Source organism: Lithobates pipiens, unplaced genomic scaffold, assembly GCF_037356315.1.
Source record: "Lithobates pipiens isolate NorthernLeopardFrog02 unplaced genomic scaffold, aLitPip1_a1.2 Scaffold_3, whole genome shotgun sequence".
NCBI classification, from domain to species: Eukaryota; Metazoa; Chordata; class Amphibia; order Anura; family Ranidae; genus Lithobates; species Lithobates pipiens.
In genome coordinates, this window is record NW_027507790.1 from 170459960 (window position 1) to 170486851 (window position 26892).

Here is a 26892-nt window from a genome sequence, read left to right on the forward strand (position 1 = left end):
TAAATTGCGAACTGCTGACTTTTGTTTGGCATTTTTATCCACTCGCTGGGGAGGAGATGCAAATGGATTTCTTGAGCAAAACATGCACAGTTTACTAAATTGTATGGAAAATGTATCCAGTATAGTTGCCATTTCAAACTGTCCAAAAATGTGTAGAAAATGAGGAATGAAACTGTAAAGCTGATAAATGAAGAAGAGAAGCTCAAAAGCATTCTTAACCACTTGCCAACCGTGGCAATTTTTTAATTTGTCGCATACACGTTAACATCAGCATTTTTTTGCATTTAAATTGCTTAGAACCCCCAAACATCATATATTTTCTGCAGCAGAGTCCCTGGAGAATAAATTGGTGGATGTATTTTTTCATGTTATGTGATATTCGCATTTGTTTTATCAAACACTAATCTTCAGGAAAAAATACACTTGGGGCTAGTTCACACCAGACGCAGTTCCATTCAGTTCTGTGTGCTTTTTTCTGCTTTACAAATGCATGCACAGTGTTTTCCATGTATTCCAGTGGCTCTAGTTCACACCATGCAGTCAGTTTCCGATGCAGAAACTGACCGGAAACTGACTGCATGGTGTGAACTAGAGCCATTGGAATGCATGGAAAACATTGTGCATGCATTTTGTGCAGAAAAAAAGCGCACGAAACTGTACGGAACTGCATCTGGTGTGAACTGGCCCTTAGAAGAATTTTAGTGCACACAAACACAATATAATACCTAGTTTTTGGTCAAATTTAAAATCTGATGTTGCTACGAGTAAATAGATGCCAAATATGTTAAGATTTAAAATACTGCACTCCTGTGAAATGCTGATAAACTACGTTATCTAAAATTATCCATAGGTGATGCTTTAAAAGCCTTCACAGGTTATCAATTTAGAGTTGAATATGAGCTCTGCCACTAAAATTATTGCAGTCACTTGAAATTCGTGGCTATGCCTCATGTGTGGCGCAATCACAGTTTACATATGTGTGCCAAACCCACGTGCGCATTTTTGCATTTGTGTGTAATCACGGGGGTAATGTGTTTTTTTTGTTTTTTTAAAAAGTTAATTATTTTTAACATTTATTTTACGCTGGTCTTTTTTATTTATTTATTTATTCATGGTTGTTTGGGGTCAGTCAGTTAGAAGGGACTGAAGTCAAAAACAGTCAGGTAGCTTGTTTTTCTCAGTACAAGTTTCCTGTAATGGTCTGAACTGATAAGGTTTTCAGGCTGTTTGTGTGGGCATTCAAAGCAAATATTTGATAATTATTCTTTGAAGGGTCAGTCATGGAGCCAGAATGTGGGCTTTTAAAGAAAACTGTATAATTTGAAAATCAAATTGAATAAATGTGCTTATTTTTTGTGTGCATTAAATGTTTAATACACAGAGCTTTTAATTGCTCCAAATCAGTGGTGGTCAACTTTTTCAATATGGAGGGCCTCAACGACATCATCAGAGGGCTGCAAATCAATTAATATTTATTATCAGAAAGCACAGACACATAACAGGATATAGTCAAAGACTATGAGCATGATACAAGAGATGGTCAGACTGTGGACATGATGCAGGAGATGGTTAGTGATTGTAAATGTGATACAAGAGCTGGTAAGAGACCGTGGGCAAGATACAAGAGATGGTTAGAGACTACTGACATGATACAAGAGAATAAATATTAATGTCCCAAGTGAAAGAGCCCCTCCATTCTAGTATGTTGTTGCACTGGGAGTCTGGTTAGAACAGATCCAACTAGGGTTCTCGTTCACCCTGTGCCCCTAATTAACACAGGGTAACTTACACATAAGAGGGGCCAGGGGAGCTGGACAAGGAGTTTCCAGACCTCTCTAAGGTAAGCTGGGTTCCACATGCCCCCTGCCCAAAGTGATTCTTGTCACATATCTCCCCTTTCGCAGAAGATTAACACAGGAGGAGACCCCAAATGGGTTGACTTCAAAGTCCGTAGTTCCAGTCCCCCAATGCCTGTAACCACACAGTACCCCAAACAAATTGTCCCAAACACACCATTACTCACCTAGCCAACCTCTGCCTCTCACATAGAATATACCCGCTGTTGGAGAGAAGTGAGCACTGGCCCTTCCCTCTGGAGTCCTTTCAGCTGCTGGAGAGAAGACAGGGAAGACAGGGTGGCTGGTCTCACTCTGTCATGCTGTTGGGGATCTGGGCTGACTGCCCAGAATCCCTGGGGTATACAGGTGGAGACTGTAGTCCCATCAACTTTTACTAGATGAAAGTGTTTGCAGAGGAAGACTGACATCTTCCTGTCCCAATACCAGAAAATTTTCTGGGGTTGTGTCAGTGGAAACCAAAGTCCCATCCACTAGCACAGGAAATCCATCTTCTGTTAGTTGAGGGCCAGCAGCACTCTGCCCTGTTGCAAGCTCTTCTGCTGGGTTGCTGTCAGTGGAGCCCGCAGTCCCATCCACCAATATCAGCTCAAGCTGCAGTTTTGAGGTGCCTGTTGCATTCTCTCCCTGGAGCTCCTGTGAAATTGATTGTTGTGGGCAGAGGCCGTTAGCGTTATGCCCAGCTGCCAGCTGTTCCACTCGGAAGTAAAGTGAAAAGCCGGTGGCCTTGCACAAATCCTTCAGGGCCTCTGATTGTTGTATGCAGAGGTCAACAGCGCCATGCTCTGAAGCCAGCTCTTCTGCTGGAGGCTCACCGGGCTGTTCCTCCTCAGCAGAATAGTCTATTAAATACCCAGTCTCTGGAACTGGTGTCTGGAGAGAAGTTCACTATCTCCTGTCTGTGGAACCCAGAAGATGTTATCGGTGCTGGGCAGAGGCTAGCAGAGCTCTGCCCTGTTGTCAACACTTCAGCTTTGGTGATAGCAATCTCCAGAGTTTCTGCTGCCGATTCTGGGGAATCCTGCTGAACGTGTTCTAGCAGTTCCCTATATGCCCTTTCCAGATGTTGTTCTTTCCTTAGCAAGTATTCCAGATCTGGTTTAAGCTCTGAGACCCCCGCAAGACCGAGCATAGCCTCTCTGTATTCTCGCAGGTCCTCGAGGGTAGGTTTCCCTTCCTCGCCAAACACAAAACCATCTGTGAGGCTCTCCCACAGCAATCCAGGGCTGCCAAAGTCATATCCCTCCGGGGAGCACTTTTTTGTCTCCCCTAAATATTCCTGCTCTGTGTGCCATTGCAGAGCCCGATATTGATGATCCAGCTCTATCTCCTGCTGGATCATCCTGTCCAATTCAGTCAACTATTGCTCGTGGGGCCGCTCTCCGGGGGAATGGCATCCACAACTCCTGTTGGTCACTGGCCCGTTGCCCTGGGGTTGGAAAGCACTTGTCCTGGTGTATACCAGTGACCCAGAGGGCTCCAATCCAGACCTCCACCTGAATCTGCTGCCTAATTGCCAGATATTGATCCACAGACAGTCCTGGGGATTATGGAAAGGGCGATCCGTGGCAGCCCCTGAAACTCTGATGCCAGGTCCATATCTCTGCTGGGGTGAAAGAGGTCTGCTATCCCAATCTTGAATCCCGGTGGTGGTTTTGATGTATTCACAGGAAGGAAGCACTATCCTACCACTTGCCACCAGTGTGACGGGCCCGTACTCGAGGAGTATGTTCACCGTATAACCTTCCCTTGCCCTATACCAGCACGATCCAAGATCCCTTAACCCACCCAGTCATTTGTCGAGACATTAGTGTAGGTTGGTAAGAAACATAAGACTGTTTATTCAAACACAGGTACAAAGAGATATACACTCAGGAGACAGTCCTCCCATCTTTGCATAATGACTAAGGGTAGGGAAAAACTACATTCAGTACAAGAGGCACATTCAAACTTTTCAAAAGTAGACAGCCTTTAGTTTAAGAAGGGCTGCAGGAGAAATTTCCCTCTCCCCTCTAGCGGCTAATAGCTAACACTGACAGTGGTTTCATTAATCCTTAAACGAATCCGCATAAGCATATACATTACATAATCATTTGCTCCCAAGGAAAACATAAACAATAGAACAATGGGATACAGCCACTTAACAAAAAAAAACACATAACCCCCACCCCACCTCAAACTATCTAGCAATGGTCTTTGAGACACTCCTACAGTTTTCTATCAGTCTGAAAGGTGGGATTATTTATCTTCATATATTTCTTGAGGGAGATTGCCACAAATAAAAGTGCCCCTTCACAAACCACATATATAGAACCATGGATAACAGGGGTAAAAGGAAATGTTGAGTCCGGTGTGGTTGCACTGGGAGTCTGGTTAGGACAGACCCTACTGGGGTTCTTGGTCATCCTGTGCCCGTAATAGACCCAGGGGGATTTACACATAAAAGGAGCTGGACAAGGAGTTTCTCAACCTCTCTAAGGTAAGCTGGGCTCCACTCCCCAAACCCCCCGCCCAAAGTAACTCCTGTCACAGACATGATACAAGAGATGGTCAGAGACTACCGACATGATACAAGATATGGTTAGAGACTACCAACCTAATTAAGAGATGGTCAGAGAATGGGGACATGATACGGGACACTGTCAGACAGTGAACAGGTTATAGGAGTTGGAGACTAAAGACCCACTTTAGAAGACAGTCATAGGTTGTAGAGATATTGCGCAAGGCGGCTAGAAATCACTGCTATAACAGGGAATAGGTAAACCTGGATTAGTGTCTGCAGAGGCCCTGATGGCCACACAAAAATTGCCAAAGTGCTTCAAGTTGGGCACCAGGGATATATATATATATATATATATATATATATATATATATATATATATATATATATATATATATATATATATATATATATATATATCTCTATATATATATATATCTCCATTATAGAAATATTAAGCAGAATAATCAGCAATAAAACGTCATATATTAATAACTGTTCTCCTTTTAACAGCCCACGCTTTCTTTACATGTGGCCTAATTCTCGAATTTCAGTGATGGGTGGTGAACAAGCTGCTACAGTGTTGGCTACAATTGCTAAAGATCAGAAAGCAAGAGAAGGAAAGACGGTAAGTATTAAAAAGCATGACATTTATTTTGTAAATATTCTCAGTTCAGTGTAACGATGATTAATTTAGCATTCTTTGTGACTACAGCAAACAGGTTTAACATTAGTAATTGAACAGGGTCCCATATGGTATGTAGCAAAAAAGAAACGGTATATACCCAGAGTATGAGGAGTAGAGAATTCACTGACTCACCTGTAGGGTGTGGTTGCACCTCAGACAATTTAGGCAAAAAAGAAAAGGGAGACAATGATAGGAGCACATTCAAGAGATAGGCACTGGTAACCAAGCCGTTTAATTCAGTTAATTTATTAGAAAAAATATATATGGTAAATTCCATATATTTCCTTCCAACATTGAAAAGACATTACATACAAAAACATTTAACAAAAAGACAATCCAGATTGTTACCCCATGTCCTGGAAATTTTCTGATATAATCAGGTCAAAAATTAGCTGAATATAAATATAAAAATGTGTCCCGGGCTAGTGATGGTGATCAAGAAGACTATAATGAACTAATGATTGCACTAGGACAATGGGCAATGAAGTCTTGGCAAACCCCAAAGATACTTCACATAATGGCATTGATAGATTAGAATTCTATCTAGGAACCAAGTTTCTAGTTGAGATGGTATGCCGATGTAAATGGATGGAGTTGTCTTAATGGTATGAACTGTGAAAAAGTGTGCAAAGGTCTTCCACAGGGATAGTTTTAGTTGACTAAATAGATTGAAGCACCTGCTGTTGTTTCTCTAAAGCCGCGTACACATGGGCGGACTGTATGGTCTACTTAGTCCGTCATACAATCCGACGGACAGTCCGTCATACTTTCGAATGAACGGACTTGACCACACACGGATGCACAAACAGTCCGTCCAAAGCTTGCGCGATGACGTGTACAGCACGTACGACGGGACTAGAAATAGGAAGTCCAATACACAGCAATGCACCCTTCCGCCGTGTAAATCCTTTCTGAGCATGCGCCATTCTTAGTCCGTCGAACTAGCCTACTGACGAGCGGATTGTCCGCTGAAACCAAAGTATGACGGACAGAATTTCGAAAAATCCGAAATACTTAGTGTTTCGACGGACTAAGTAGGCCATACAGTCCGCCCGTGTGTACGCGGCTTAACAGTTATTTGATTTTCATTTTAAACTATAGTAATTCAAAGATCCTTCTGACCATCCTTCCACCAGACATCATGCTTCTGCTTAGACTTTCCTTTTCCCTTTGTGTATAGATACCCTAAACTACTATACAGTATATTACAAGCTGTGATTACCTTTTCTCTATCAGTGGAGGGGCTCTCTCCATGTGTTGCAAAAGGGCTTTCTCACTTGACTAGGGAAAATAAATGTGAATAAAATCAATGTTTTACCTCAGGTCATATATCTCATACAAACTATCCCGATAAGACTGCCATAAACGTTCTTCATCCAAATCGGTAAACTGAATAGTGATACTATACTTTGAAAGCTGAAATTAGAAGGGAGATCTAGATCTCCTGGACTTATTTATATTTTAAAGCAATGGCCTTGGTAATAATAATTAATTTGCACTATAACACCAAAGACAACAATGAGTTACTGTAGAGAAGTCCATGGCAGTTAGTAATTCAGCCAACGTACATTCAAACCACAGGGCTCGTTATTCGGAAATGACTTCTCTACCACCACCGTAACAATTTGGGATAGGCTTAACAACATTGGTATCCAGCCTCCTCCGTATCTCCACTGTTCCCTTTTAGCCCTTGTACACACGGTCGGACATTCTGACAACCAAATCCGTTGGATTTTGTCCGACGGATTTTGTCCGAAACTGTTGCATACACATGGTCGGACAAAGTTGTCAGAAAATCCGATTGTACATAACATGATGACGTTATTTCGTTACGACGGGACTATGTTCATGCTAGTAGCCAATAGCTTTGGTCTAGGAATTTGATCTGAGCATGCGTGGCACTTTGTCCGTCGGAGTAGGCTACACATGATTGGAGCATGTTGTCGGAGAATTTTATAGACAAGTTGGAAAACTTGGTCCGTCGGATATTCAGACGGAAACAGTCAAATAGAGACCACACACAGTCGGATTATCCAACAATACTGTCCGATCGGACACATTCCGTCAGAATCTCCGACCGTGTGTACAAGGTTATTCTATGGTTCGCACCAGGCAAATATATCTTTCTTTAGGATATGGAAAGTATGGGGATAACGCCTCATGTTATATAAATTTACCTCCAAGCAGTCCATGCCAAAATTTGAGACAGTTTTCCATGGACAAATGGATGTACACCCAGTTGAATTTATTTTAAAATCCTTGACTGCACTTAGATCCTTAGGTACCCTTTTTTTTTTTTTTTTTTTACATTTTTGGTAGTTTGGGTATCACCCACCTCCATGCAAACAAGAGTCCTACTTTCCTAAAGATTGGGAAAGGTACTGGAATGTGCATTTACCCCTACCAAAAAAAACACAATACCTTAAACTGACCCATGTGTCAGCCATAAGCGCAGAAGCTGCAAATGTAAAACGTTTTTGAATTTCTCCTTTTTTTTTTTTTTTTTTTTTAAGATTTTAGTGTTTAGGTTTACTTTAAGGGGTGCAGCTTTCAGGTTTTATCAGTGGACACAGTATATAATGTGTCACAAATATGGATTTCAGTAGTTTTATCACGCTTGCATACATGCTTGTCTTGTTACCAAATGTACTTTGTTAGCAACATACAGTGGAGTAGTGCTATTGTCTGGGGACTACTTTTGCTGGTTTTGCTGCCAAATATTTTTTATCTACTCTACGCTATTCCTGCTTAAGTATTTGAGGAGGTACTACATATACTTGATATAACCTACTTCATTTTGGGAGATGACTAACATCACTAAAATCTCAAACTTTAATATGTTATCCTTGCAAACATAATTTTCAAAAATTTTTAATCTGCAGCTTTCATTAATCCCACCATGGAAAGTTGTTCAGGCACTTCCTGTTAATACAGTGACAGTGTTTAGACCCTGTCAGTGGTGTCACTAGGGTTGGTGTCACCCGCTGTGGTAAAACATGGTGTCACCCCCCCCACCAACTATAGTCACCCCTTAGTACAGACCCTCCTTCACTAATTATAGACCCCCCTCCACCAGTACAGACCCCCCTCCACCAAGTATAGTCCTCAGTATAGTTCCCCCCCGTCAGTACAGACCCCTTTCCATCAGTGAAGATCCCCCTCCATCAGTATAGACCCCCCTTCATCAGTACAGACCCCCTCCGGACAAACTACCCCCCTTTATCAGTACAGACCACCCCCAGGGCAACCACCCCATCTATTAGTACAGTCTCCCCAATACAAACTACCCCCCTTCATCAGTACAGACCCTTCTCAAAACAACCAAACTACCCCCTTCATCAGGATTCAGTTTGCAGCTGCCCCGAAAGATGTTTGCTCAGACTGTCACTCTCTGGGCAGCGGGCTTGTGACAGGAGGCAGCCGCATCATCAGTGAGAGTGAGACTGAGGAGTCTCACTCAGGGCTAGCGCAGCGCCGGTATGTTCTGGCTAAAAAGTGCCCTGCCCCCAGGACCCTCCATGGCCCTGTCGCCCTCGGGATGGTGTCACCCGGTTGCAGGGTGTACCCCCCCGCCCCCCCATAGTGACACCACTGGACCCTGTTTATCAATTGACCTCCTGCATTGCCACCAGGCTTTCCCATGGAGACTGCTTGTGGCCAATACAACACAAATTCCAGGTCATGGTCTACTGTTACCATCAGGAAACACAACATGAGAAATGCCATACTGCCATGACTGGAGTGTATGTATGGAGAAAACCGCTGCAAGAGATTGATAAACATGAGATGTAACAAAGGATGAGTAGAAAACATAAAAACAAGTATGCTATTAAAAAACATGACCGTTTGATGTGCAGTACTTTATTAAACTAAACATCATTCAGTTTTCATGTACTTTAAGAAAGCAGTGCAATAACTCACACCAACTAGTTATTTTTAATCAAGTCGTTTTTTTATTGGTATAAAAAGAAAACGGCATTTTCATACATACATTTCACATTCTCTTATAACCCACCACCCCAACCTTTTAACATGCACACGTGTATTTATATAATACACTACAATTCATTTTTCCCTTAATCTATCTAAAGTAATATACCATTTCTATTTATTCACTATACATCATCCCAAGAAACGAAAAAGATTCCTGGAATCCAAAAAAGAAAGAAAACCCCATCAACCTTAATTGTGCATTGCCCCCTTCCAACATTCCCATACTTTTTTTTTTTTTAAACATTTTGGCATTCCCCCTTTTATTATGCACAAATCTTTTCTTTCTTATTGTTTTGTTACATCATCCTCCCATTCTACGCAGGTTGGTGGGTTTGACACTAGCCACTTCCTTGCTATCAGTTTCTGTGCCAGGAAAAGGCATCTAATTATTACTATTTTTCTCCCCCGCATGTTTTATTGTCCTCTTCCATACAGCCCAATAGGCAGATCTTAGGGTCTACGTCAAGAATTTTCCCAAATACCTTATTTATTTTTCCAATAACTTCACTCCAGTATCTGTTTAACTTGGGGCACCTCCACATCATATGAACTTGGTTTCGTTTTGGATTCCTACACCGCAACTAATTATGATTCATCTTTTTTTTTTTTTCTTTTTTTTTTACTGATCCGACCGCAGTAGAATAACATCTGGTTGCTATGGGTTTTACATATTGAGCATAATCAAAGGTATTTTATAAAGTGACTGATCTTTAGCTTTTCCTAATAGAAATATCCATTTGACTGTCTACGATATTGAGTTGGTATTCTTCCATCTATGTTCTTTTGTACATCAAAGGACCAATTTGTGACACTGTTAATAAAACATGCAATAAAATTAGCTGTTTGTCAGGTTTTGAAGGGAATGCATTTTACTCATTTTGATAGATTAATTTAGACCCCATGCCAGTTTCATTACCTAAGATTTTACATTATGTTTGAATGTGTCTGCTTGTTTGCATTAATGTTACAAATGTAATTGTTTGCCCTGTGGTCATGTTCTATGAGAAGGCTTTTCGTTTCCTTGGTAAACAGCCATAAGCTAGCAATGTGTTTGGGTCCAATTACATCACCGAAAATTATTTAAAATTATTTCTTTGTGAGCTGCACAGTACTTGAAACATTATTTGATTTGAATGAAAGAAAGTTCAATTAATGGTGAAATATCTGCTTTAGGGCAGAATGGGCCACTTGAGAAGCTAGCAGCTTTTGCCACCCCCTTGTCTACTGGCATGGCCCTCCCCATCAGACACCAACTGCTACAACGACATACTCCATTGTGAAGTGACGTAGAAATGCACAACTGTACCTAATTGCGCTATTCCAGGCTGGTTATTAAAATATATAAATACTTCTTGCTTTAATTTTCATGCGTTACTTTATTAGTTTTCAGAAAAAGAAGAAGCTGCTCTGAAGGAACCAATAATCAAAAGATTTGAGGAGGAAGGAAGTCCATATTACTCAAGTGCAAGGTGAGACGTCAGGAGTACAATATATGTTCAGGCAGGGGCGCTGCTAGGTCTGGGGCTAGAGCCCATAGCAGAAGCGGTGGGGGGTTTGCAGGGCAATGCAGGTGGTAAGCAATTTTTCGTGGACAATGGCTGCTGTTGGCCCTTCAATCATTATGGCACCATGGTTGATATGGTGTCAGGGTGATTGAAGCGCATTATGTCTATTGTTACATTGTAATATATAATGCAGTGGTTCAACTCACCATAATGCAGAATCAGTGGGAATGCTAGGAGTGTCACTTGCCACCGCCGCCTGTCACCAGATGCAGTGTGTCACTTGCCACCGCCGCCTGTCACCAGATGCAGTGTGTCACTTGCCACCGCCGCCTGTCACCAGATGCAGTGTGTCACTTGCCACCATTGCTTGTCACCAGATGCAGTGTGTCATTTGCCACCATCACCTGTCACCAGATGCAGTGTGTCACTTGCCGTCACCTGTCACCAGATGCAGTGTGTCACTTGCCACCATTACCTGTCACCGGATGCAGTGTGTCACTTGCCACCATTACCTGTCACCAGATGCAGTGTGTAACTTGCCACCATTACCTGTCACCAGATGCAGTGTGTCACTTGCCACCATTGCCTGTCACCAGATGCAGTGTGTCACTTGCCACCATTGCCTGTCACCAGATGCAGAATAAGTTCACTTAAAAAAAAAAAAAATCCAAATTCTCCTAGATAACACCACTGAAAAGTGAGAGAGAATCCAACACCTTCATTCTTCCACCCAAGGGCCGTTCTCTCTCCCAATGTCATTGGTTTAACCACTTCAGCCCTGGATGGTTTACCCCCTTTCCTGACCAAGCCATTTTTTTGCAATACAGCAGTGCATTACTTTAACTGACAATTGTGTGGTCAACGTTGTACCCAAACAAAATTGATGTCCTTTTTTTTCCCCACAAATAGAACTTTCTTTTGGTGGTATTTGATTACCTGTACGGTTTTTGTATTTTATGTGCTATATACAAAAAAGACAGACAATTTAAAAAATAACAAGTTTTTATGTTCTGCTGTAAAACACATCCATTAAAAAATGAAATTTCTTCATCAATTTAGGTCATGTATTCTGCTTTTTTAAAATCCCAATAAGTGTATATTAGGGAGAGAGATTTTTCCACCAGAAGCACCTTCTCTCCCACCATGGTCGTTCTTCTGTTCTCCCACTGCATTCAGGCATAGTGACCCAGCGTGCCTCTGAAGGCAACAGATTAGTGTGCGTCGCTGCGCCGGCTGCAAGGAGAAATCCAGCATTGCGTGTTCGTCTGCCATCAGCCCTCGGGCATTTCACTTGGCATGACAGTGCAGTGGGTGGGGCCGCGCCTGGTGGATCACAAGGAAGGTATAATGCGGCTGCCACCGCCGCTGCTGACTTCCCATTCTATATACTAAAAAGCCTGCACCAGTTCACCCGCTGACACACTCGGGGCTATGGACCGCAGATTCGGGGCTGTAGCCCTAGAAGCCACCCCCTGGCGACGCCTCTGTGTTCAGGTTATATACTATATTGTAGTGTTCCTGTTAGTGTGCTGGGGTCTCCTTCGCCAGCTACAGCATTTTGGAATCAGAAAAAAAGTTTAATCGCACATTTTTACTTATATTTTTATATTAGCCAAGTTGATTCTTTATTAAATTTATTATTTTCAAATTTTAGAATTTTTATGTTTTTGTGGTCATGCCCCAAAGTGTTGTTTAGAAGGCTACCCAGCTGTGCATTTGGAGGGAGAGAGAGATGGAAGACCGAGGAGGACATCAAAGTTATATTATCTGACTTCATTAAGCATAAGAATTTTGCTTAATGAAGAACTTTTCGTGATTTAAAAATGACACATATTCAAATCTGGGGCTGCCCCTGGGACTCTCCAAAACACGGAACTGCCAGCAATTAAAACCACAGAGAGGAAATAAATAAAATAATTAAAAGCCACAATATCACCCAGGCATGAGTTGTGTACTAGAGATGAAAGGTTCACACATGGGGAGGTTGATTTACTAAAAGTAAATAAATATACTGTGCCGTTGCTCTAGATCTTAGGGGAAGCTCTGCTGATTTCTATCATCCAATCACATGCCAGTAAAAATGCTGTTTTTAATTTTTCTTGCGGTGATTTAGTATTCTTTGCAAAGTGAAGCTTTTTAGACGCAGGGACGTGCCCCTTACTGTCCAGCCACCGAATGCCTCATGAGGACCAATAGGAATTATACTGGACTGCATGTGCCTGTCCGGAAGGGATGTGTCTGGAGCCGCGGTTACCAAGACAAACTCACTTATGCGGTGTGGAGATTACAACTGTCATGAGTGATCTGTGAATGATTAATTTACTGGGAGGTGACCAGTCAGTTTGATGCCAGCATACCAACGTAACCATCATATACCACCATGGATGGAGGGCTGTGAGTAGGTACGATACCATCGCAACTGATATCGGCTATATGGTTGTATGATTTACAGGTGGAAAAGTTACCTAATCAGTATAGGACTTTCCCTGTGATATCAGTGCCCTTACATATCTATGTGAGAGCCTCTATCATACATCAGTCCAGCCATGCTACTAGTTATCCATTCAAGCATCATATTGTTGTTTATTTCCATCTGTTAGTGGCATCTTTTCACTACGGATGGAGACTGCCTTTAAGCTACATGGTTTATGTACATCTTTCCATCTTGGCACGGATTAACTGATATTGCTTACACTGCATTGCTACATTTCCACCTTAGTGGCTTTGGTCAAATCTTACTTTTGATACTACTTCTGATATAGCCCTGACCATGACTGTATTACTAACCATACTTGTAGCTTATATACTCAGGTGACTGGGATAGGCGGGCTGAGACAGGCTTGCCATTCAGACATACCTACCTCCACAGTACTTTGGTGCAGTGTCTCATTCGCCCATTGTGGCTTTAAGGCAGGGGTCTCAAACTCAATTTACCTGGGGGCCACTGGAGGTAGATTCTGGGTAAGGCTGGGCCGCATCAAGTTTTCCACAAAAAATGCGCTTACAAAATATCATTATTCAGATTCAAATGTCTTTATTAACAGTTCTTTAACATTTAACTTTTAGAACATGAATGGACATAAACTGTTTGAACATGGCTTTATCTGCCTACTTCTTGCTGCTAGAGATCTGACAGCGCTTACTCTTGCATAGCCGAGCCACATTTGGCGTAAGTGAGGAAGCAGTTGAGACCCTCAGCACAGCTTGAAGATGAGCATCAGTAATTCTAGACCTGTACTTTGACTTATTGAAGTTCAAGGTAGAGAAGAGCTTTTCGCACAAGTATGTGCTCCCAAAAAGACACATGGTCTGCTTGAACATTCGGGAAAGCTCAGGGAAGCTGGGGGGCAATTCTCTTAAAAATTGCCCAAGTTTGTCTGCTTTTCCACTCACATCCCTAAACTTGGCTTTGAGTTCAGAGTTACACTGCAGGTCAATGAGCTCTATTTGAAACACTGGAGGGGCATCTTGCACATCAAAGGAGAAGGGGTCTGCAAAAATTTGAAATGTGGCTCTGTGTCTCTTGAAGTCTGCAAATCTATGATCAAATTCCTCCTGTAGCCTCAAAATGACATCCACATACTCCTCATGACTGAATAGTGTGCCTGAATCAATGAGTGACTTGCATGCTGGGAAATGGCAAAGGTTTGTTTGAGAAAGCTGGTCTTTCCACAATATAAGTTTTGTAGAGAACGCTCTCACGCTGTCATAGGCAGCACTGACAAGTTGCCCCTGGCCTTGTAACCTCTTATTCAGTACATTAAGCTCATGTGTGATATCAGCCAAAAAAGCTAAGTCCATGAGCCATTTTGGATCACTTAGCAAAGGAACAGAAGCCCCATCTTTCTCCATAAAAGCTTTCACTTCCGCTCTCAACTCAAAAAATCTCTTCAATACGTTTCCCCTGCTGAGCCAACGCACCTCGGTAAAGTAGAGCACATCCCCATATTCTGACTCTATTTCCTCTAAAAAAGCACGAAACATTCTGTGTTTTAAGCCCCTGGATCTGATTTGATTGATGCATTTCACAACGAAAGACATCACGTTGTCAAACTTCAGGCATTTGCTGCAAAGGGCCTGCTGATGAATAATGCAGTGCAGAGCAATGACCTCCTCTAAACCTTCCTCTTTCTTTTTTTTATTAACAAGTGCCACCAGTCCTTTTTTCCTCCCCATCATTGATGGCGCTCCATCAGTTGTTATTCCGACAAACTTCCTCCAAGGCAAACCAGCATTCTGAAAAGCATCACACAGCTGGTGAAATATCTCTTGGGCGGTGGTCTGGCCATGCATTGGAACTAGTGAGAGCAACTCCTCTGTGACTTCAAAATTGTCATCAACACCCCGGACATAGATTGCAAGCTGGGCAGTGTCGGTGATGTCTGTGGTCTCATCAAGAGCGACTGAGTATACACTGAAACATTTTATTTTCTCACACAGTTGATCATAAATGTCACTTGAAAGGTCAGAAATGCGCTCTGCCACGGTGTTGGAAGAAAGGCTGATGTTGCTAAACTGACCTTTCTTTTCTGGAGAGATAATACTTGCAGCCTGTAACATGCACTTTTTTATAAATTCCCCTTCTTTAAATGACTTTCCTGCTTTAGCAATCATCATACTAACTACGTAGCTGGCTTCGACTGCTGCATCATTCTCTTTGGTTGCTTTCTTAAAGAAATCTTGTTGCCTCAGCAGACATGTCTTAAGTTTAGCAACCTGGTTGGCTCTCACATCTTCCTGGTACTTTGCATACTCCTCAGCATGTCTAGTTGTGTAATGACGCTTCAAATTGTATTCTTTGGGCACTGCAACTTTCTCTGTGCAAATAAGACAAGTTGGGATGCCCTTGTGCTCAATAAAGAAATATTGCTTTTCCCACTTTTCCTGAAATTGTCTGTGCTCATCATCAACCTTTCTCTTCACTGCAGGCTTTGAGCAAGACATATTTGGGGCTGCGTACCAAAAACTTAGGCCTATGGTGCCTTGAGATACCCACTTCAGCACAAGGTGCTCTGGATGAGCGGAAATAGAGTTTCCCAGTCCCCCTAGCTGCCTAGCATGACCTTCGGCAACATTAAAGAGGACTCACAGGAGTAGCCAAATACCTTTAGGGTGGGCACGCACCTGTCTGGTTCATAAAAATAGCACTCCTCCGCTCTGCTGTGCCCCCCTGTATATTTCTTGCCCTGTAGTGTATGCCAATACTGAGCATCAAGGAGGAAGAGACGCCGGGGTTTCTCAATGGGCGTCTCCTTCTCCATGTGCCTCAATCCAATCACAGTGAGAGTCACAGCCAGGAAGAAAAAAACTCCTTGTCTGTGACACTCTTTGATGTGATTGGATCACAACACAGCCAGGGAGAAGGAGACGCCCATTGAGAAACCCCTGCGTCTCCTCCTCCCATGCAGGGCCTCCAATGGCAGAACGTCCTGTCGCCTGAACGGGAAAGAGGCGTGGAGGAGAGCGTGACTGACAGGCTGGTACTTGCCTCTCCGTGTCCCTCCCATCGAAGAAGATGAAGTCGCCGCTCTGAACGCACTTGGTGCAGGTCAGCGTCCGGCGGTGTTACACAGCGGGCAGCGCTCCACCGCCACTTACTCCCCCTGGTGAGACGCCGAGGTACTGTACTTGGCGGTGGAGCGCTGCCCGCTGTGTAACACCGCCGGAGGCTGACCTGCACCAAGTGCGTTCAGAGCGGCGACTTCATCTTCTTCAAGTACCAGAGGGAAGGTGGCAGGCGGGGGGCCGCAAAATATTGTCCAGCGGGCCGCAGTTGGCCCGCGGGCCGCGAGTTTGAGACCCCTGCTTTAAGGTGTGGCATTGCCCAGAGCAGGACTGTGGTAACTTCATAGGGTCCTGGGTGGGTGGTCATTAAGGCCTTTTTCTGGGGGCTGTTGGGGAGGTATAGCCCAGCTCCCTCTGTAAGACTGCGTCCACATCCTTTTTCCCGATTCAGGTGAAGGTTTTTATTGAAGGTGGGTTTGGCTTTGTATGGGTTGGGGGGTTTTTCTGCAGGGTCAAGAGTTGGAGGTTTTTTGATGTTTTCATGTGCCATTGTCCCTGCCTCAGGCATAATAAATTTTCTGGAGGTAACTGTGTTTGGTTGTGTTTTTGTCTTTTCCTTTTTTTGTTTTCTCTCAAAGTGAAACTTTACCTCATTTACTAAGCTCTGGAGCAAGTGCACTTACATTGCTCAGTATAGTATATGCCTTTTAGTAAATCCACCCCATTATCTGTAGTTCTAGCAAAACATGCTAGAAATCATTGCACATTTTTATTTGCACACATTTTCTAGGCAGTGCAAAAACTGAGCCAGAGTGGTCTATTTTCTATATTGGTACGTGTAAAATAATTTTCTTTCACCTATGACAAAGCAACAAGTTATCTTAAAGCAGGGGTTGACAAATTTGCTTGGAATCTAGGAGCCAGCTAAAAAAGTTAGGAGCCAGGTCCGTGACGGCGATCTGGACCTGTCCCTGGCCTGACATGGAGACGAGTGAGGGGGAAGATAGCCCCCAGCCCCCCACCTGTCTCCAAGTCATTGCCCATAGCTCTTAGAGGGACATTTTTAAATTGCATTTTAGTGTAAATATGAGATGTGAGGTCTCTCTGACCCCAGATCTCATATATAAAAGAGGACCTGTCATGCTTTTTTCTATTACAAGGGATTTTTACATTCCTTGTAATAGGAATAAAAGTGACACACATTTTTTTTTTTTTTTTAAAAGAACAGTGAAAAAAGTTAAAATAAAAGTTAAAATAAGAAAAAAAAATGTTTTAAATGCGCCCTGTCTCGCCAAGCTTGCGTGCAGAAGCGAACGCATATATGAAAGCGGTGTTCAAACCACACATGTGAGGTATCGCTGCGATCAGTAGAGTAAGAGCAATAATTCTAGCCCCAGATCTCCTCTGTAACTCAAAACGTGCAACCTATAGAATTTTTTAAACGTCGCCTATGGAGATTTTAAAGGGTAAAAGTTTGTCGCCACTCCATGAGCGGGCGCAATTTTGAAGCGTGACATGTTGGGTATCGATTTACTCGGCGTAACATTATCTTTCACAATATAAAAAAAAAAAAATTAGGCTAACTTTACTGTTGTCTTTTTTTTTTTATTAAATAAAAAATTTTTCCCCAAAAAAAGTGCGCTTGTAAGTCCGCTGTGCAAATACGGTGTGACAGACAGTATTGCAACGACCACCATTTTACTCTCTAGGGTGTTAGAATAAATAATAAAAAAAATATATATATATATTTATTTATTAATATAATATATATATATATATATATATATATTTTTTTTTTTTTGTTTTGTTTAGGGGTTCTAAGTAAAGGGATGGAGAAAGACTGGCAGGCAATCCCATTAGCATTGTTGGTTGTAATTCCAACGGCCACCACAAGAGGGCGCCAGATTCCAGAAGGAACCATAGGATCACAGAAGGCCTCAAAGCCGGGGGCTCAATTACCGGCCGCCTGCGGCGCGGCCCGACGCGATCGCGCGGGGGGGGGTCCACGGAGACGGGATACCCCCAGCTATGCTGCCCCAGGCGCAAGGTCGCTGATTCTAGTCGCCAATGCGACCTGGCGACCGGGTTTTGTCGAGCACTGTCTTAAAGTGATATTAAAGTCAAGTTTAAAAAAAATAATAACAACAAACATGTCATATCTGCTTTTTGAAGTGGTTTTGCACCAAGCAGCCTCAATCCTCATCTTCTCCAGTACCCCACCTGTGTTCCTGGCTCTACCTCCCTGCCAAGTGCCACCCTCATTAAATATCTTGCTGTGGGGGCACCTTGCTCCAGAGCCACTGCTCTGTTTGGCCATAAGATACACAGACCTGTAACTCAGCCCCACCCCCTCTCCTCATTGACTCACTGCCTGTGATTTACTAGCAGCAGGACCAATGGCTCACATTGCTGTCTCAGCCAATGAGGAAGGAGAGTCCCGGGGGGGGGGGGGGGGGGCGCATGAGAATCTCGCATACATCACTGGATCGTGATTGGGCTCAGGTAAGTATTGGGGGCTGCTGCACACTGAAGGAAAAAACCTTGAACCTTTACAACCACTTTAACGTCCCCTCTTCCCATCAGCAAACACTCACCCAAGAGAAATACTTGATAGGTTCCAGTAAGGTCTAGCATCTGACTTGCTCCACTTCCTCCCAGGTGATAGTGCCGAGGGGCCTGCTAGCACATGGGGGCATAGGGTTTGCTCTGTTTGCCGCAGCAGCTGGCAGAGTAGAGGTGTATTAAAGGGAATGGTAAGTGTGATGTAAGACAGAAGGGAAGTTGGGTAAACATGTTGCTGTAATCCACACTTTTAACCTCGGATACAACCCGTACAAAGATGCCCCTGTGCTACTGAAGAGAAAAGCAGATGAAAGCATTTTCAGGGATAATGCTGTGACCCCTTTTAACAGGCGATACATACCTGTAAATGTTACACTTATACATTCCACGGCACATATTCACTTTCTATTAAATATTAAATTGAATGCTAGATCCATTGAAAACTTCACCCAGGCAGGCTCTTTATTGCAGAAGAGATGTAGAATGTCTCTTCTGCAATAAAATAAACCTACTGACCTGCTCTCACCGTATTCTTTGGAATGTAAGTGCAGCTCAGCTTATGTTCCAGCTAAGGCATGTGCAGGAATGATGTCACCCCACGCTGACCAATATAAATGGCCACGGCCATCGACCTGGTAGAAGCCTGGCAGAAGACGCCGGCGAGGGACACTGGACCTTTGAAGGAAAATAAAATATTGGGAACTTTAGTTCTACTGTAAGGACAACACTTGATTGGTCATTATGAATGGCTACGGCACATTTTTTCCCAGTTTCCTTCTTTTAGATTGAGATAGGTAGACACATTTTTCAGTGATATTGTTCCATTCTTGCAGTGCAGTCTTCCTACCTCATCTAGCTCATCAATATCTGTCTTCTCCGTGTTTTTGTATCTTTTAATTATAAATCAAATTAAAGGCTAACATTCATTGAACAGCCTGTATTTATGAGGGTCGTTAGCAAGCTGTTAACCTACTAGTATTTACGCTGCTGTTTACATCTCTTTACATGTGTTGATCAATTTCACTAAATTACACATTACCTGTTTCCAGAAAGACTTGTGTGATGACATTTTATAACAGGTATAAATCATGATCTCTAGGTTGGATGAAGGCTAAATATTTAAAGGGTCTCTAAGCCTCATGCACACTGGGGATAAAATGTTGCTTATACCGGCTTTTGTTTTTTTATTTAAGCCTGTAGAAGCAACACTGTTAGCCTATGTGTTAGAGCTGCACGATTAATCGTCAAGAATCGTTATCACGATTTTTTTCCCTGTTGCGATCTTGACAAAAGTGTTGCATGATTCTTTGTATACAGAGAATTCTCTCTGCTCTTCTGAAGCCACAGCTGTCAAAAGAAAGGAAGAAAAAAACAGGCAGTCTGCCAAGAACCACAACATTCTTTAGCAGTGGAACTTAAGTATAAACATTGTAACATTTATTGGTTTCAAGTTAAAATCATTATTTATTTTTTTTTGCTAGAAAATTACTTAGAACCCCCAAACATTATATATATATATATATATATATATATATATATATATATATATATATATATATATATTAGCCCAATTTTTTTGGTATAATCTGAAAGCTTTTACGTCGTGCGAATTGTGATCTTTGTAATCTAAGCAGAAAAATCGTGATTCACATTTTGGCCAGAATCGTGCAGCTGTACTATGTGTCTATGCATATTTGGGCATTTACAGTCATATTTGTAAAGGGGCATTTACAGGGAGGAAAAAAAAACATCACAAGTGCGTTTTGGGCAGAAAAACACCTGACTTACATTAACGTGGTTTTTAAGAATACATTTTCTAGTGTTTTGGGGAAAAACACTTAAAAACGCAAACATGTGTGCTGTACGCTCCATAGGAGCGTTTTTTCTGCCAGCAGTTCTGGCATATTTTTTGCTGTCTAGTGTGCATGAACCCATACGATAAGAGCCGCTTAAGATGATAGTGTTTCCTAAAACTGTCACCTAATACTGTTCAAGGTCTGAATAAAACATACCAAGATATATCTGGCCATTTCAGAAAAAAATAAAAATGTTTTTAACATGTCATGCCATACCAACCTGAATTGTGTATGCAGAGTTGAACAGCACTAGACCATTAATTTGCTTAGCTCTCCTTTCCCAGAATAGCAGTAGGAACATGGATCAAACTGAGGTTCCTACATATGATGCTCATATAATTGAATACTTAAGGTTGCCATACATTATACAGTCTGATTTGTACAGTCTATGTTAGATCTACCATCAACTATGTAGTGCAGTGGCCTGCCTGATTTTGATACAAGTTATATGCATTGTTCGGATGTGTTGTCCTACTACATATTTTTGGTAAATCTAAAGGAGATTGTACGGAGGTTGTTCAATCAGATCTTTTAGTGTAAGGCCAGATTTAGCGTCCTTCAAAGAAAAATGTATGTAAATTGTTTAAACAGCAGTACTATGGCATGGTAAATATTTATATAGACATGTAGTGGTGTGTAGTAAATATAGTATCCACATATGAGCTGTTTATTGTAATTTGTTATTATCTGATTTGTTGCTTTGGAGAACCGTCCTGTGCAGCATACTTTTTCAAGTTTTGAATGAAAACTATTGTGCTTGTATAGTCACAAAACACATCCTCCCCATTACTAATAAAGGTTTCTTAACACATTTCCTGTATTATAGACCCCCGGTAGATTGCCTAATAAATCCCCATAACCTTTTCACCAGAGTGTCAAAACCATTATCATTGACCATCCTATTAGGTACCAGTATGGCATCAAAAGAAGTCAATGGATTATATAAAACCAAACTAAAAATTATCAGTGCAAATCTTCCTGAGTAAATGCTAACAATTGCAGCTGTACACTCAAGGCCAATTACACAACACCTTCAAATAAGCTAATAAATGAAAATAGTGTAGCACAAGAAATTTTCATATATTAAAAAAACATATAAATCAAATAAAATATATGAGAGAAAGTCCAATTAAATTTCCATAAACAGATCATGAAAAAAAGATCCCGGATGGTGCAAAATGGTGTCTCTAGATTGAACATGCAGCACCTCCGCCATACACACAGATGGCCATTCACCTTAGGGCCATGATCCCTGACTTGTCACAAGTGCACAAACAAGCGCTCTGCATATGCACATATAATCCAGTATGATGACCGGTGATGAAGGACGTAACGCCTACAGATGAAGAAGCCATGCATTACATCACCGCTCCCATCTTATTGGATTATATGTGTACAGGCCATTCAAGTTCCTCCACCTCAATCTCGCTTATCTGTGTCTTTATGGACCTTGCTTTGTGTACTGGTGCACGGTCATGTTCGAACAGGAAGGGGCCATCCCCAAACTGTTCCCACAAAGTTAGGAGCATGAAATTGTCCAAAATGTCTTGTTATGCTGACGCCTTAAGAGTTCCCTTCACTTGAATGGAGGGGCCAACACCTGAAAAACAACTCCACACTATAATAACCCCTCCATCAAATGATTTGGACCATTGCACAAAGCAAGGTCCATAAAGACATGGATAAGCGAGTTTGGGGTGAAGGACTGGCCTGCACAGAGTAATGACCTCAACCCAATAGAACCCCTTTGTGATCAATTACAACAGAGACTGCAAGCCAGGCTTTCTTGTCCAACATCAGTGCCTGACCTCACAAATGCATTTCTGGTAGAATGTTCGAATATTCCCATAGACACTAAACCTTGTGGACAACCTTCCCAGAAGAGTTGAAGCTGTTCTGTTTGCAAAGGATGGGCAAACTCAATGTTGAACCCTATGATCTAAGTCTGGGATGCCATCAAAGTATATGTAAAGGCAGGTGTCCCAATACTTTTGACAATATAGTGTACTTTTAACGCAGGAGAGCATTTGTACAGCAAGTTGGTAGCATAAAACAAACCATCTGTTCTTCCGAGCCACGACACAAACACTTGTAGCTTTTTAGTATTCTGTTGGTGGTCAGCCTTTTCATTCAGCAACAGGATTCTACAGCACAGAGTGAGAGAGCCCCCCTCATCATTCAGCTCACATATAAAATGTCTAGTCAATGGCTAAGATTAATGAGCTCTAGCCACCAGGTAATATGTGGACAAAGGAATGGAGGCTTTATCCCACCCAAAGCTCTACAAAGTCTCCAGGCTCCAGGACTAAGAATAGAAATTAAGACTCTCAGAGAATGTTTTTTCATCACATCAATCACCAACTCTGGAGCCTTTCAACGTGTAGGTGAGAAACATAAGTTCAAGATCCGGAAAGCCAGTGTTTCAGAATATGACGAGAACAGCTGAAAGAAAATCGGATTTTCTATTTATATGAAAACATCCCAAATATACAAGCTAGCGATAACTATTGAGATGTTACTACTATTTTGAAATCTAGAATTGAGGTACAGTTACTCACTATGGTCACTATGGTCTCCACTGTTTGCATGTGCAATAATGCAGAGAATCCTGTTAAATTTTTATTTTTTAATTTTCAGAGATCCAGTCCCCTACCCCTGGTTATCAAACCCTGCTATGAAGTGTAACTTCACCAATTTGATGTACTAGACATCATTTCACTTCTCCCCCATCCACAATGTAATTTTTACCTTTTACTTATATTGTTTTATGTAGGCTTCACCCCCCATCTGCCTTTCTACCCTATGCCAAAATGACGTCTGTGCTCTGAAGCTCCCTGGCATATGTACATAACATATTCCAGAATGATTCCGGCTTCATTCATGTGGCCGGAGGTGAGTTGACTCAGAAAGCACATCATCAGGGGCTGGGCTGTCTGAACCAGGAAGAGGCTTCCGGTGACGTCAGCGACCAAGATGGCAGCGTGGGAACCCAGTCTGTGACAGTGGCACAGTTTTTTTTTTTTTTTATAAAGTGGAGAAGAGTTAGGGTCATGGAGTTCAGGAGGGGAACTGTACAGGAAGAGATGGCAGTATATGCTAAAGATGCGCTTTTTAGCCAATACTAGGCCAAAAATTGGGATAAATCAACTCCTCCTTCCTTTAGATTCTCTCCCAGAAAGGTCCTGAAACCTCATTCCACTTCCAACTTTTGGCAGAAATGTAAATATTGTAAATTATTATTATTATTGATCAGGATGACATGGTTAAAACTAACATTATCTGTTATTAGCAGATAAATGAAATAATCTGCATCTCCCGACTGTTATATTTCTACACAATTCACCTACCTGGATTAACATTTTTAAAATATTAATGCTGTATTTCCAGACTTGAGCTGGAAAAATAAACCTCCTAATATAGACTTGTAGACGGTGTTAATTTAGTTGACTAAAACAACTGAAACATTTTAGTCGACTAAATGAATATTATTTTAGTTTACTAAAATATGACTAAAACAACTGAGATGACTAAAATACAACTAAAACTAAAACGCCATTTTAGTCAAAAGACTAAGACTAAAACTAAATTGAAATTTGACTTCAAAATTAACAATGGTCTGTAGTGCATGTTCATACCTCAATGCCATAATAAATAACAAATGAGATTTTTCACTCCAGCAGTGTATAATGAGTTTGGAAATTGTAGAGAAATGTTAACTAATGCATTACAATTTAATTACACCTATTAGATTTTAGACGACTAAAATGAGTTTTAGTCGATTAAAATGTAATGGAGATTTTATTCGACTAAAACGTACTGGAGATTTAGTCGACTAAATATGACTAAAACTAAAACAATTGCAGAGGACTAAAATGCTAATAAAACTAAAATGACATTTTAGTCCTAAGACTAAAACTAAATCGTAATTTGCTGCCAAAATTAACACTGCTTATAGACTTTGCAATATCCCGAGGATCAACGAAACCACAGTGCCTTTATCTCCTACTCACAAGTTGACTCCGTTTTCTAAAGTCTGTAAGGCCTGTCAAACCTTTTTATACCTTTCGCGGGATAGGTATATGTGATTCCCCTAATTGTAATTGCTCTCCCCAGAGTGACGTAATTCACTCATTGTGGCATTGCCCAAAACTGATTAGATACTTGGGCAAAGTATTAGATAAGATTAATCAGGTGTATGGAGTACATCTCAGCAATACTCCATTATCATGTATTATTGGATACCTAAATTCATCCAGTCTAGACACACTTCGCTATTACTAGATGCCAGTTTGCAACCCGCAGAGTATTGATCCCTAGAAAATCTCCTGTTTAGTTTGATTTCATTTGAAAAGATTACTCATGAATCACAAAGGGCATCCAGGTGGTTGGATGAGGGACGGGGGGGAAATAGAGTTTCACTTTTTAGCAGTCTGAGATTGTTTGGTGGTCTGGACAATATAGCATTAGTTACTGCATCAGCTGTGATCATTTTGTTTATTAATTAATACAATTTTATACTTGTTATGATGAAATCCCTCTTCTTGTGAAATTGGAATGAGTATGTGGAAATTACTTCTTCATTTGTGTATTTTAGTCTCTCTGAATGCTGTAGGTGTGTCTGTCCTGTTTGTATGCTTTTTAATTCACTATAGAAATTCTCATTTAATAGAAAAAGTCAGGTTTTTATTTCTGCTTGTGACCATACTGAGAAGCTTTTTCCTTAACTTGCCGTCTTTATAAAATGTATTGAAGAAATTACCTTAAAAAGAAGTAACAACAAAAAAAACAGACAGATTTGAACCATTCCTGCTTTACCAAAAAACAGATAAAGCATTTTGCATGGACTTGGTATCACTCTTACAAGTCTATAAAAATACACAGGATCTGTTAACTACTCTTTATGTCTAAACATGTTATGCAGGCTGTCTCAATTTTATAACTTTTGATATATATTAGATTTTTTATTTTTTTTTTCATTTTTCTTTTTCTTTTTTTCTTATTTTCTATTTGTTGAAACAAATGAATATAGGCATTTGTAAATTTAAAAAAACACAAAGCTTTAAAAGTTGGGTACACACTATAAGAAAATCAGGTAAACAATTGTTGGATTTTCCTTGTTGTTTAACAGCAAGTTGGACTCGAGGAAGGCTATACTGTATGAATATTCTTGTACCACAAAGGCTTTTTTTGTTGTTTATTGTTTCTGATCATGCCCAGTCTTTTGTTTCTGATTTTTCTTGTGCGAAAACGTACGAAAACTGTACAAATTAAGCAAACCTTTTTCATTCTGTTCCCGTATAAGAAAAATTTTGGAGTTTGTCCTTTCCGATATTTGGGTTCGGAAGGTCAGAAACCGCTGTCGAAAGTTGTGTACACACTATCAGAAAATCGTACTATTGTTCCTCAACAAAAATGTTCACCCTGTTTTCTTATACTGTATACAGGCCTTTATCATTTAATGGCAGCATCTATTCACTTGCTTCTCTTGTGCATTTTATTGTTTTTACTATATTGTTTACTATGCAAATGTACTTTAATGTTCAGGCTGTTCTTTAAAGGGCCCATGTACACAGGTATAGATTCCTGGCTTGCAGCCTGTCAAAGTCTATTGCTGTACAGAGCGGTTTAGGGGTAAGTGCCAGGAACGCAGGTCTTCTGCATTGCAGGCTTTCGTCCCTGAATACCTAGGGACATAAATATGAGTTTCAACCAGTACAGCGCTTAGCCCTGTTCGCCAGCAGGGCTGGGCGCTCCATCAGTTCTACTTGGGAGTAACAAAAACGCTGGGTGGCACATGCAACAAATAGACAGCATTATGTGCAGGTGGCTTTTGAGAGTGAATATTGCATAATAAACTATGTATTCATCATATGTAGAAGAAGATAACATCATTTGAGTACTCTGTTTTTATCTGCAGGTTATGGGATGATGGGATCATTGATCCGGCTGACACCAGGTTAGTTCTGGGACTGAGCCTTAGTGCTGCTTTGAACGCACCAACACAGAAGACTGAGTTTGGAGTTTTCAGAATGTAATTCACTCCAGAGCCCAAGACACTATTGCAATCTGTCAGACTTTTCCTTTCTAAGAGCTTTCTATCCTGTAAAATAAAAGTTTTTTTATAACATACTTTGTAGTTTATTATATATTATAATTGAAAAAACAACCTAACAAGTGAAATGTTTGTGATAATTGAATTATGTTGATCGTACACCTTCTCTTATATTTGTCAGAAACGCACACTATAAATAGCAGGCGGGTCATCGCTTCACTGACATGCAAACGAATGTAATGAGTCCATGGGTTCCATATGCAAACAGGATGAGTGATGGCAAAGTAGGTAGTTCACTAGGCAAATGAGTCACAAACAAACACTGGCAGCCCCTCAGTGGGTTTGGAAATCCCTCGTGATCATACAAACAAATAA

At 41.3% G+C, this 26892-nt stretch overlaps 1 protein-coding gene across 1 annotated transcript in view; it reads left to right on the top strand.

Moving 5' to 3' along the window:
- MCCC2 (methylcrotonyl-CoA carboxylase subunit 2) overlaps positions 1–26585 on the top strand; it is a 156760-nt gene extending 130175 nt beyond the window's left edge. Inside the window, exons 15-17 of the mRNA XM_077462494.1 lie at positions 4870–4984; positions 10421–10506; positions 26383–26585. Of these exons, the coding sequence (XP_077318620.1) occupies positions 4870–4984; positions 10421–10506; positions 26383–26500 (319 nt within the window). The 3' untranslated portion in view covers positions 26501–26585. The remainder of the gene's footprint in view (positions 1–4869; positions 4985–10420; positions 10507–26382) is intronic.
- Positions 26586–26892: the final 307 nt, after the last annotated feature.